This window comes from Columba livia, unplaced genomic scaffold (assembly GCF_036013475.1).
Source record: "Columba livia isolate bColLiv1 breed racing homer unplaced genomic scaffold, bColLiv1.pat.W.v2 Scaffold_717, whole genome shotgun sequence".
NCBI lineage: Eukaryota > Metazoa > Chordata > Aves > Columbiformes > Columbidae > Columba > Columba livia.
This window is the reverse complement of record NW_027043754.1, coordinates 639-13,424: the sequence shown is the minus strand read 5'-3', so window position 1 is coordinate 13,424 and position 12,786 is coordinate 639. Positions and strand designations below refer to the sequence as shown.

Here is a 12,786-nt window from a genome sequence, read left to right as displayed (position 1 = left end):
AGTGTGGGGACATTGCAGGGACATCACGGGGGCATCATGGGGACATCATGGGGAAGTGGAGGGGACATGGGACATCATGGGCATATCATGGGGATATCATGGGGACATCATGGGGACATGAGACATCATGGGGATATCATGGGGACATTGCGGGGACATTGTGGGGACATCATGGGGACACGGGACATCTTGGGGATATCATGGGGACAGCATGGGGACATTGTGGGGACATCGTGGGGACATCGAGGGGACACCAAGGGACAGCGTGGGGACATCGTGGGGACATTGAGGGACAGCGTGGGGACAGCGTGGGGACATCGTGGGGACATCGAGGGACAGCGTGGGGACATTGCGGGGACATCGCGGGGACATCATGGGGAAGTGGAGAAGACATGGGGACAGTGTGGGGATATCATGGGGACATCATGGGGACATGGGACATCATGGGGATATCATGGGGACAGTGTGGGGACATCATGGGGACATGGGGATGGGGAGGGGACATCGTTGGGACATCATGGGGATGTGGAGGGGACATGGGGTATCATGGGGATAACATGTGGACAGTATGAGGACATTGTGGGGACATCATGGGGACATGGGACATCATGGGGATATTATGGGGACAGTGTGAGGACAGTGTGGGGACATCATGGGGACACGGGACATCATGGGGACAGCATGGGGACATGGGACATCATGGGGATATCATGGGGACAGCATGGGGACATTGTGGGGACATCGTGGGGACATCGAGGGACAGCATGGGGACAGCGTGGGGACATCACGGGGACATCACGGGGACATCATGGGGAAGTGGAGAAGACATGGGGACAGTGTGGGGACAGCATGGGGACATTGTGGGGACATGAGACATCATGGGGATATCATGGGGACACGGGACATCATGGGGATATCATGGGGACAGCATGGGGACATTGTGGGGACATCGTGGGGACATCAAGGGACAGCGTGGGGACAGTGTGGGGACATTGCAGGGACATCACGGGGACGTCACGGGGACATCATGGGGATGTGGAGGGGACATGGGACATCATGGGGATAACATGGGGACATTGTGGGGACAATGTGGGGACAGTGTGGGGACAGTGTGGGGACATGGGACATCATGGGCATATCATGGGGATATCATGGGGACATCATGGGGACATGAGACATCATGGGGATATCATGGGGACAATGTGGGGACAGTGTGGGACATCATGGGGACATGGGATATCATGGGGATATCATGGGGACATTGCGGGGACATTGTGGGGACATCATGGGGACACGGGACATCTTGGGGATATCATGGGGACAGCATGGGGACATTGTGGGGACATCGTGGGGACATTGAGGGACAGCATGGGGACAGCGTGGGGACATCGTGGGGACATCGAGGGACAGCGTGGGGACATCGCGGGGACATCCAGGGGACATTGAGGGACAGCGTGGGGACATTGCGGGGACATCGCGGGGACATCATGGGGAAGTGGAGAAGACATTGGGACAGTGTGGGGATATCATGGGGACAGTGTGGGGACAGTGTGGGGACATCATGGGGACATGGGACATCATGGGGATATCATGGGGACAGCATGGGGACATTGTGGGGACATTGCGGGGACATCATGGGGATGTGCAGGGGACATGGGACATCATGGGGATAACATGGGGACAGTGTGGGGACAGTGTGGGGACATCATGGGGACATGGGGATGGGGAGGGGACATCGTTGGGACATCATGGGGATGTGGAGGGGACATGGGATATCGTGGGGATAACATGGGGACATTGTGGGGACAGTGTGGGGACAGTGTGGGGACATCATGGGGACATGGGACATCATGGGGATATCATGGGGACAGTGTGGGGACATTGTGGGGACATCATGGGGACATGGGACATCATGGGGATATCATGGGGACATCATGGGGACATGGGATATCATGGGGACATCATGGGGACATCATGGGGACATGAGACATCATGGGGATATCATGGGGACAGCATGGGGACAGTGTGGGGACATCATGGGGACATCGTGGGGACATCATGGGGACATCGTGGGGACATCGTGGGGACATCATGGGGACATGGGACATCATGGGGATATCATGGGGACAGCATGAGGACAGTGTGGGGACATCATGGGGACGTCGTGGGGACATCATGGGGACATCAAGGGACAGCGTGGGGACATTGCGGGGACATCACAGGGACGTCACGGGGACATCATGGGCATGTGAAGGGGACATGGGATATCATGGGGATAACATGGGGACATCTTGGGGACATCATGGGGACATCGTGGGGACATCATGGGGACAGGGAGGGGGGACAGGGGATGGGGGGGAAAGGGGACAAGGGACAGGAAGGGCAAACAGGGACATGGGGACACGGGGATGGGGAGGGGACATGGGACATCATGGGGACATCGTGGGGACAAGGAGGGGGGACAGGGGCCACGGCCATGGGGACAGGGAGGGGGGACAAGGGACGGGGAGGGGGCGCGGTGACATGGGACACGGCACAGTGCAAGGGGACGGTGACACGGTGACACGGTGACACGGCCCGGGGCGCGTCCCATTTGTCACCCGTGTCCCATTTGTCACCTGTGTCACACGGCGCAGCACGACCCGGCGGGGGGGGCGGGGGGGGCGGGGGGGAGGTGACACACGTGGCACCGCGCCACGCAGGGGGTGACACGTGGCAGCGCCACATGTGGCACCGGGTGGCACATGGTGGCATCGGGTGGCACCGGGGACACGGCACAGAGGGGGACAAGGGACAGCGGGGGGGGGACAAGGGACAGTGGGTGGAACCGGGGACACGGCACAGAGGGGGACAAGGGACAGCGGGTGGCACCGGGGACACGGCACAGAGGGGGACAAGGGACAGCGGGGGGGGACAAGGGACAGCGGGGGGGGACAAGGGACAGTGGGTGGCACCGGGGACACGGCACAGAGGGGGACAAGGGACAGCGGGGGGGGGACAAGGGACAGTGGGTGGCACCGGGGACACGGCACAGAGGGGGACAAGGGACAGCGGGTGGCACCGGGGACACGGCACAGAGGGGGACAAGGGACAGCGGGGGGGGGACAAGGGACAGTGGGTGGAACCGGGGACACGGCACAGAGGGGGACAAGGGACAGCGGGGGGGGACAAGGGACAGTGGGTGGCACCGGGGACACGGCACAGAGGGGGACAAGGGACAGCGGGGGGGGACAAGGGACAGCGGGTGGCACCGGGGACACGGCACAGAGGGGGACAAGGGACAGCAGGGGGGGGGACAAGGGACAGTGGGTGGCACCGGGGACACGGCACAGAGGGGGACAAGGGACAGCGGGGGGGGGACAAGGGACAACGGGTGGCACCGGGGACATGGCACAGAGGGGGACAAGGGACAGCGGGGGGGGACAAGGGACAGCGGGTGGCACCGGGGACACGGCACAGAGGGGGACAAGGGACAGCGGGTGGGGACAAGGGACAGTGGGTGGCACCGGGGACACGGCACAGAGGGGGACAAGGGACAGTGGGTGGCACCGGGGACACGGCACAGAGGGGGACAAGGGACAGCGGGTGGCACCGGGGACACGGCACAGAGGGGGACAAGGGACAGCGGGGGGGGACAAGGGACAGCGGGTGGCACCGGGGACACGGCACAGAGGGGGTCAAGGGACAGCGGGTGGCACCGGGGGTGGCACAGCGGTGGCACGGGTGACAGCAAAGGGCACAAGGGACAGTGTGGCACCCGCAGCCCCCAATGTCACTTCATGTCACCACACAGCACCCTGTGGCACCCCATGTCCCCAGTGCCCCACATGTCCCCATGTCCCCCATGTCCCCAGTGTGCCCCATGTCCCCCATTGTCCCCAGTGCTCCCCATGTCCCCATGTCCCCCCTGTCCCCATGTCCCACATATCCCCAGTGTCACCCCCATGTCCCCATGTCCCCCATGTCCCCCATATCCTCCATATCCCCCTGAGTCCCCAGTGCTCCCCATGTCCCCATGTCCCCATGCCCCCCATATCCCCAGTGTCACCCCCATGTCCCCATGTCCCCATGCCCCCCATATCCCCAGTGTCACCCCCATGTCCCCATGTCCCCCATATCCTCCATATCCCCCTGTGTCCCCAGTGCTCCCCATGTCCCCATGTCCCCATGTCCCCCATGTCCCCATGTCCCCCATATCCCCAGTGTCCCCCCATGTCCCCATGTCCCACCTGCAGCTCCTGCTGTCCCCGCGTGTCCCCGCACTGCTCGTGGTCCAGCCACAGCCGCCCCGTGTCCCCATGTCCCCATGTCCCCACTGCCCCCCATATCCCCATTATCACCCCCATGTCCCCCCATGTCCCCATGTCCCCACTGCCCCCCATATCCCCATTGTCACCCCCATGTCCCCATGTCCCCCATATCCCCAGTGTCACCCCCATGTCCCCATGTCCCCCATGTCCCCATGTCCCCCATATCCTTCATATCCCCCTGAATCCCCAGTGCTCCCCATGTCCCCCATGTCCCCATGTCCCCATGTCCCCCATATCCCCATTGTCACCCCCATGTCCCCATGTCCCCCATGTCCCCAGTGTCCCCCCATGTCCCATGTCCCACCTGCAGCTCTTGCTGTCCCCGCGTGTCCCCGCACTGCTCGTGGTTCAGCCACGTCCACCTCGTGTCCCCATGTCCCCATGTCCCCACTGCCCCCCATATCCCCATTGTCACCCCCATGTCCCCATGTCCCCCATGTCCCCATGTCCCCCCCATGTCCCCATGTCCCCCATGTCCCCCATATCCCCCTGTGTCCCCCAGTGCTCCCCATGTCCCCATGTCCCCCATATCCCCAGTGTCACCCCCATATCCCCATTGTCACCCCCATGACCCCATGTCTCCCATATCCCCAGTGTCACCCCCATATCCCCATGTCCCCCATGCCCGCCATATCCCCAGTGTCACCCCCATGTCCCCCATGTCCCCATGCCCCCCATATCCCCAGTGTCACCCCCATGTCCCCATGTCCCCCATGTCCCCCATATCCTCCATATCCCCCTGTGTCCCCAGTGCTCCCCATGTCCCCATGTCCCCCATATCCCCATGCCCCCCATAACCCCGGTGTCACCCCCATGTCCCCATGTCCCCCATATCCCCAGTGTCACCCCCATGTCCTCCATGTCCCCATGTCCCCCATATCCCCAGTGCCCCCCATGTCCCATGTCCCCCATGTCCCCCATATCCCCGTGTCCCCAGTGCTCCCCATGTCCCCATGTCCCCCATATCCCCAGTGTCACCCCCATATCCCCAGTGTCACCCCCATGTCCCCATGTCCCCCATATCCCCAGTGTCACCCCCATGTCCCCATGTCCCCCATATCCTCCATATCCCCCTGTGTCCTCAGTGCTCCCCGTGTCCCCATGTCCCCCATATCCCCATGTCCCCCCCATGTCCCCATGTCCCCCATGTCCCCCATATCCCCCTGTGTCCCCAGTGCTCCCCTTGTCCCCATGTCCCCCATATCCCCAGTGTCCCCCCATGTCCCCATGTCCCCCATGTCCCCATGTCCCCCATGTCCCCAGTGTCCCCCCATGTCCCCATGCCCCCCATGTCCCCAGTGTCACCCCCATGTCCCCATGTCCCCCATATCCCCAGTGTCCCCCCATGTCCCCATGTCCCCCATGTCCCCATGTCCCCCATGTCCCCAGTGTCCCCCCATGTCCCCATGCCCCCCATGTCCCCAGTGTCACCCCCATGTCCCCATGTCCCCCATGTCCCCATGTCCCCCATGTCCCCATGTCCCCCATGTCCCCAGTGTCCCCCCATGTCCCCATGTCCCCATATCCCCATGTCCCCCATATCCCCAGTGTCACCCCCATGTCCCCATGTCCCCCATATCCCCAGTGTCCCCCCATGTCCCCATGTCCCACCTGCAGCTCCTGCTGTCCCCGCATGTCCCCGCACTGCTCGTGGTCCAGCCACAGCCGCCCCGTGTCCCCATGTCCCCATGTCCCCATGTCCCCCATATCCCCATTGTCACCCCCATGTCCCCATGTCCCCCATATCCTCCATATCCCCCTGTGTCCCCAGTGCTCCCCATGTCCCCATGTCCCCCATGTCCCCATGTCCCCCATATCCCCAGTGTCACCCCCATCTCCCCCATGTCCCCCATGTCCCCCATATCCCCATGCCCCCCATATCCCCATTGCCACCCCCATGTCCCCATGTCCCCCATATCCCCAGTGTCCCCCCATGTCCCATGTCCCACCTGCAGCTCCTGCTGTCCCCGCGTGTCCCCGCACTGCTCGTGGTCCAGCCACGGCCGCCCCGTGTCCCCATGTCCCCATGTCCCCATGCCCCCCATATCCCCATTGTCACCCCCATGTCCCCATGTCCCCCATGTCCCCAGTGTCCCCCCATGTCCCATGTCCCACCTGCAGCTCCTGCTGTCCCCGCGTGTCCCCGCACTGCTCGTGGTCCAGCCACGGCCGCCCCGTCTCGTCCGTCACCCAAGTGCCATCGGGGCCGCAGCGCCGCGTCACCACCCCATCCTGCACTGCGACACCGTGTCCCCGGTGTCACCCGTGTCACCAGTGTCACCCAGGGGTGGGTGTCACCCCCCTCCCCAGTTACCTCGGTGGTGCCAGGGCAGGTACCAGGGACAGGGGACGGTGACAGTGCTGTTGGGGACACCGTCCCCCCAACAGGCGTACATGTCGAACGTGCGGTTGCAGACGGGTCCTGGGGACACGGTGTCCCCATTGTCCCCAAATGTCACCATGGTGTCCCCAACCCATCCCCATTCACTGGGTAGTGGGGGTCAGGGTGCACCTATTGTCCCCATGGTGTCCCCATTGTCCCCAGGTGTCGCCAACCCATCCCCATTCACTAGGTAGTGAGGTTCAGGGTGTCCCTATTGTCCCCATGGTGTCCCCATTGTCCCCAAGTGTCCCCAACCCATTCCCACTCACCGGGGTCAAGGTGTCCCCATTGTCCCCAAGTGTCACCATTGTGTCCCCAACCCATCACCATTCACTGGGTAGTGGGGGTCAGGGTGTCCCTATCGTCCCCACGGTGTCCCCATTGTCCCCAAGTGTCCCCAACCCATTCCCACTCACCGGGGTCAAGGTGTCCCCATTGTCCCCAAGTGTCACCATGGTGTCCCCAACCCATCCCCATTCACTGGGTAGTGGGGGTCAGGGTGTCCCTATTGTCCCCATGGTGTCCCCATTGTCCCCAAGTGTCCCCAACCCATTCCCACTCACCGGGGTCAAGGTGTCCCCATTGTCCCCAAGTGTCACCATGGTGTCCCCAACCCATCACCATTCACTGGGTAGTGGGGGTCAGGGTGTCCCTATTGTCCCCATGGTGTCCCCATTGTCCCCAAGTGTCCCCAACCCATCACCATTCACTGGGTAGTGGGGGTCAGGGTGTCCCTATTGTCCCCACGGTGTCCCCATTGTCCCCAAGTGTCACCATGGTGTCCCCAACCCATCACCATTCACTGGGTAGTGGGAGTCAGGGTGCCCCTATTGTCCCCATGGTGTCCCCATTGTCCCCAAGTGTCACCATGGTGTCCCCAACCCATCACCATTCACTGGGTAGTGGGGGTCAGGGTGTCCCTATTGTCCCCATGGTGTCCCCGTTGTCCCCAAGTGTCCCCATGGTCCCCAAGTGTCCCCAACCCATCCCCGCTCACTGGACTCAGGGTGTCCCCATTGTCCCCAAGTGTCCCCATTGTCCCCAAGTGTCCCCAGCCCATCCCCGCTCACCAGGGTCAGGGTGTCCCCATTGTCCCCAAGCATCCCCATTGTCCCCAAGTGTCCCCAACCCACCCCGCTCACTGGGGTCAGGGTGTCCCCATTGTCCCCAAGTGTCCCCATTGTCCCCAGGTGTCCCCAGCCCATCCCCGCTCCCCAGGGTCAGGGTGTCCCCATTGTCCCCAAGTGTCCCCATTGTCCCCAGGTGTCCCCAACCCATCTCCGCTCCCCAGGGTCAGGGTGTCTCCATTGTCCCCAAGTGTCCCCATTGTCCCCAAGTGTCCCCATTGTCCCCAGGTGTCCCCAACCCATCTCCGCTCCCCAGGGTCAGGGTGTCCCCATTGTCCCCATGGTGTCCCCATTGTCCCCAAGTGTCCCCAACCCATCCCCGCTCACTGGGCTCAGGGTGTCCCCATTGTCCCCAAGTGTCCCCATGGTCCCCAAGTGTCCCCAACCCATCCCCACTCACTGGACTCAGGGTGTCCCCATTGTCCCCAAGCGTCCCCATTGTCCCCAGGTGTCCCCAGCCCATCCCCGCTCCCCAGGGTCGGGGTGTCCCCATTGTCCCCAAGTGTCCCCATTGTCCCCAGGTGTCCCCAACCCATCTCCGCTCCCCAGGGTCAGGGTGTCCCCATTGTCCCCAAGTGTCCCCAGCCCATCCCCACTCCCCAGGGTCAGGGTGTCCCCATTGTCCCCAAGTGTCCCCATTGTCCCCAGGTGTCCCCAGCCCATCCCCGCTCACTGGGCTCAGGGTGTCCCCATTGTCCCCAAGTGTCCCCATTGTCCCCAAGTGTCCCCAGCCCATCCCTGCTCACTGGGCTCAGGGTGTCCCCATTGTCCCCAAGTGTCCCCATTGTCCCCAAGTGCCCCCAGCCCATCCCCGCTCCCCAGGGTCAGGGTGTCCCCATTGTCCCCAAGTGTCCCCATTGTCCCCAGGTGTCCCCATGGTCCCCAGGTGTCCCCAGCCCATCCCCACTCCCCAGGGTCAGGGTGTCTCCATTGTCCCCAAGTGTCCCCATGGTCCCCAAGTGTCCCCAACCCATCCCCACTCACTGGGCTCAGGGTGTCTCCATTGTCCCCAAGTGTCCCCATTGTCCCCAAGTGTCCCCACTCACCGGTGGCCGGGGGCTCGAGGCGCAGGCGCAGGTGACACTCGTGACGATACTGGTGCCACGCGGCCAGGGTGGCCTGGGCCGAGCGCTCCTGAGGGAGGGGACAGCGTGGGGACATCATCATGATGGTGCCACCACCGTGGGGACACTATGATGGGGCCACCATGATGGTGCCACCACCTTGGGGACACTATGATGGGCCCACCAGCATGGGGACATTATTATGGGGCCACCATGATGGTGTCACTGCCTTGGGGACATTATGATGGGGCCACCAAGATGGTGCCACCACCTTGGGGACATTACGATGGGGCCACCATGATGGTGCCACCACCTTGGGGACACTATGATAGGGCCACCATGATGGTGCCACCACCTTGGGGACACTATGATGGGGCCACCATGATGGTGCCACCACCTTGGGGACACTAAGATAGGGCCACCAGCTTTGGGACATTATTATAGGGCAACCATAATGGTGTCACCGCCTTGGGGACATTAAGATAGGGCCACCAGCATGGGGACATTATGATGGGGCCACCATGATGGTGCCACCACCTTGGGGACACTAAGATAGGGCCACCAGCTTTGGGACATTATTATAGGGCAACCATAATGGTGTCACCGCCTTGGGGACATTAAGATAGGGCCACCAGCATGGGGACATTATGATGGGGCCACCATGATGGTGCCACCACCTTGGGGACAGTATGATGGGGCCACCGCCTTGGGGACATTATGATGGGGTCACCATGATTGTGCCACCACCATGGGGACATTATGATGGGGCCACCATGATGGTGCCACCACCTTGGGGACACTATGATGGGGCCACCATGATGGTGCCACCACCTTGGGGACACTAAGATAGGGCCACCAGCATGGGGACATTATTATGGGGCCACCATGATGGTGTCACCACCTTGGGGACATTATGATGGGGCCACCATGATGGTGCCACCACCATGGGGACATTATGATGGGGCCACCAAGATGGTGCTATCACCTTGGGGACACTATGATGAGGCCACCATGATGGTGCCACCACTTTGGGGACATTACAATGGAGCCACCACCTTGGGGACACTATGATGGGGCCACCATGATGGTGCCACCACCTTGGGGACACTATGATGGGGCCACCACCTTGGGGACATTATTATGGGGCCACCATGATGGTGCCACCACCATGGGGACATTATGATGGGGCCACCACCATGGGGACACTATGATGGGGCCACCATGATGGTGCCACCACCTTGGGGACACTATGATGGGGCCACCAAGATGGTGCCACCACCTTGGGGACACTATGATGGGGCCACCACCTTGGGGACATTATTATGGGGCCACCATGATGGTGCCACCCACCATGGGGACATTATGATGGGGCCACCATGATGGTGCCACCACCTTGGGGACACTATGATGGGGCCACCAAGATGGTGCCACCACCTTGGGGACATTATGATGGAGCCACCACCATGGGGACACTAAAATGGGGCCACCATGATGGTGCCACCACCTTGGGGACATTACGATGGTGCCACCACCTTGGGGACATTATTATGGGGTCACCATGATGGTGCCACCACCTTGGGGACATTATTATGGGGCCACCATGATGGTGCTACCAGCATGGGGACATTATTATGGGGCCACCATGATGGTGCCACCACCTTGGGGACATTACGATGGAACCACCACCATGGGACACTACGATGGGGCCACCATGATGGTGCCAACACCTTGGGGACATTATGATGGGGCCACCAAGATGGTGCCACCACCTTGGGGACATTATTATGGGGTCACCATGATGGTGGCACTGCCTTGGGGACATTATGATGGGGCCACCACCTTGGGGACATTATTATGGGGTCACCATGATGGTGGCACTGCCTTGGGGACATTATGATGGGGCCACCACCTTGGGGACATTATTATGGGGGCCACCAAGTTGGTGGCACTGCCTTGGGGACATTATGATGGGGCCACCACCTTGGGGACATTATTATGGGGGCCACCAAGTTGGTGCCACCACCTTGGGGACACTATGATGAGGCCACCATGATGGTGCCACCACCTTGGGGACATTATGATGGGGCCACCATGATGGTGCCACCACCATGGGGACATTATGATGGGGCCACCATGATGGTGCCACCCCCCTGGGGACATTATGATGGGACCACCAAGTTGGTGCCACCACCTTGGGGACACTAAGATAGGGCCACCACCATGGGGACATTATTATGGGGCGACCATGATGGTGTCACCGCCTTGGGGACATTATGATGGGGCCACCACCTTGGGGACATTATGATGGGGCCACCAAGTTGGTGCCACCACCTTGGGGACACTAAGATAGGGCCACCATCATGGGGACATTATTATGAGGCCACCATGATGGTGTCACCGCCTTGGGGACATTATGATGGTGCCACCACCATGGGGACACTATGATGGGGCCACCAAGATGGTGCCACCACCTTGGGGACACTATGATGGGGCCACCACCTTGGGGACATTATTATGGGGCCACCATGATGGTGCCACCACCATGGGGACACTATGATGGGGCCACCGTGATGGTGCCACCACCCTGGGGACATTATGATGGGGCCACCAAGATGGTGCCACCACCTTGGGGACATTATGATGGGGCCACCACCTTGGGGACATTATTATGGGGGCCACCAAGTTGGTGCCACCACCTTGGGGACACTATGATGAGGCCACAATGATGGTGCCACCACCTTGGGGACATTATGATGGGGCCAACATGATGGTGCCACCACCCTGGGGACACTATGACGGGGCCACCACCTTGGGGCCACCCCAGAGTGGCCATTGGGGTGTCCCAGGGTGTGGGGACACCCCACAGGTGACATTTTTGGGGCGGGGGGGGGGTGTGTCTCACCTCTGCCCCCCGCAGGACCCTCCTGAGCAGGGCGGTGGCCATGACGGTGACAGTGACAGTGACGGTGACAGTGACGGTGACGGTGACAGCGACAGCAGCTCCTGGGGGGGGACAATGTCCCTTGTCCCTGATGCCAATTGTCGCCCCCCCCCCCTACCCCCCCCACCCATTCCCAGGTCCCTCCACACGTGTCCATACCCCCCCCACTCAAAGTGTCCCCATGTCCCCCCCCGGGTGACACCGCTGTCCCTTGTCCCCTCTGCCCGGTGTCCCCCCCCATTCCCTATGTGTCACTCTGGGACCCCCCCTGTCCCCCCCAATACCCCGCAGTGTCCCCAACCCCCCCCCCCAGTGTCCCCTGACCTCCCCCCCCCCCAACCCAGGACCCCCCAGTGACCCCCAGGACCCCCCCAGTGTCCCCCGACCCCCCCTGAATCTCCCCAAAACCCCCCCCCGGGACCCCCAGGACTCCCCAACACCCCCCCCTGTACCCTGACCCACCCTGGGACCCCCCCTGACCCCCCCTCCCGGGACCCCCAATGACCCCCAGGACCCCCCCTGGGACCCCCCCGACCCCCCCCCACCGTGTCACCCGAGACCCCCCCCCGGGACCCCCGACCACAACCCCAAGATCCCCGACCCCCCGTGGTGTCCCCTAGGGACCCCCTAGGACCCCCCCCAACCCCCCCCCATGTCCCCTGACCCCCCCCGAGACCCCCGACCCCCCCCTGCGACCCCCCGGTGACCCCCAGGACCCCCGCCCTCCCCGCCCCCGACCAGCCCCCGGGTGCCCCCCATGACCCCCCCCCCCCCCGGGTACCCCGACCCCCACCCCGAGACCCCCGATCCCCCCGTGGTGTCCCCTGACCCCCCCTCCTGGGACCCCCCAATGACCCCCAGGACACCCCCTGGGACCCCCCGCGTGTCACCCAAGACCCCCCCCGGTGTCCCCTGACCCCCCCCCCCAAGCGAGCCCCTACGACCCCCCCCCAACCCCACC

At 62.7% G+C, this 12,786-nt stretch overlaps 1 protein-coding gene across 1 annotated transcript in view; it reads right to left on the bottom strand.

The window, feature by feature from the left end:
* Positions 1-11,964, bottom strand: part of LOC135578123 (gastric inhibitory polypeptide receptor-like) — a 41,220-nt gene extending 29,256 nt beyond the window's left edge. Inside the window, exons 1-4 of the mRNA XM_065048353.1 lie at positions 11,787-11,964; positions 8,867-8,954; positions 6,625-6,732; positions 6,426-6,547 (exon numbers count right to left, since the gene is read on the bottom strand). Of these exons, the coding sequence (XP_064904425.1) occupies positions 6,426-6,547; positions 6,625-6,732; positions 8,867-8,954; positions 11,787-11,828 (360 nt within the window). The 5' untranslated portion in view covers positions 11,829-11,964. The remainder of the gene's footprint in view (positions 1-6,425; positions 6,548-6,624; positions 6,733-8,866; positions 8,955-11,786) is intronic.
* Positions 11,965-12,786: the final 822 nt, after the last annotated feature.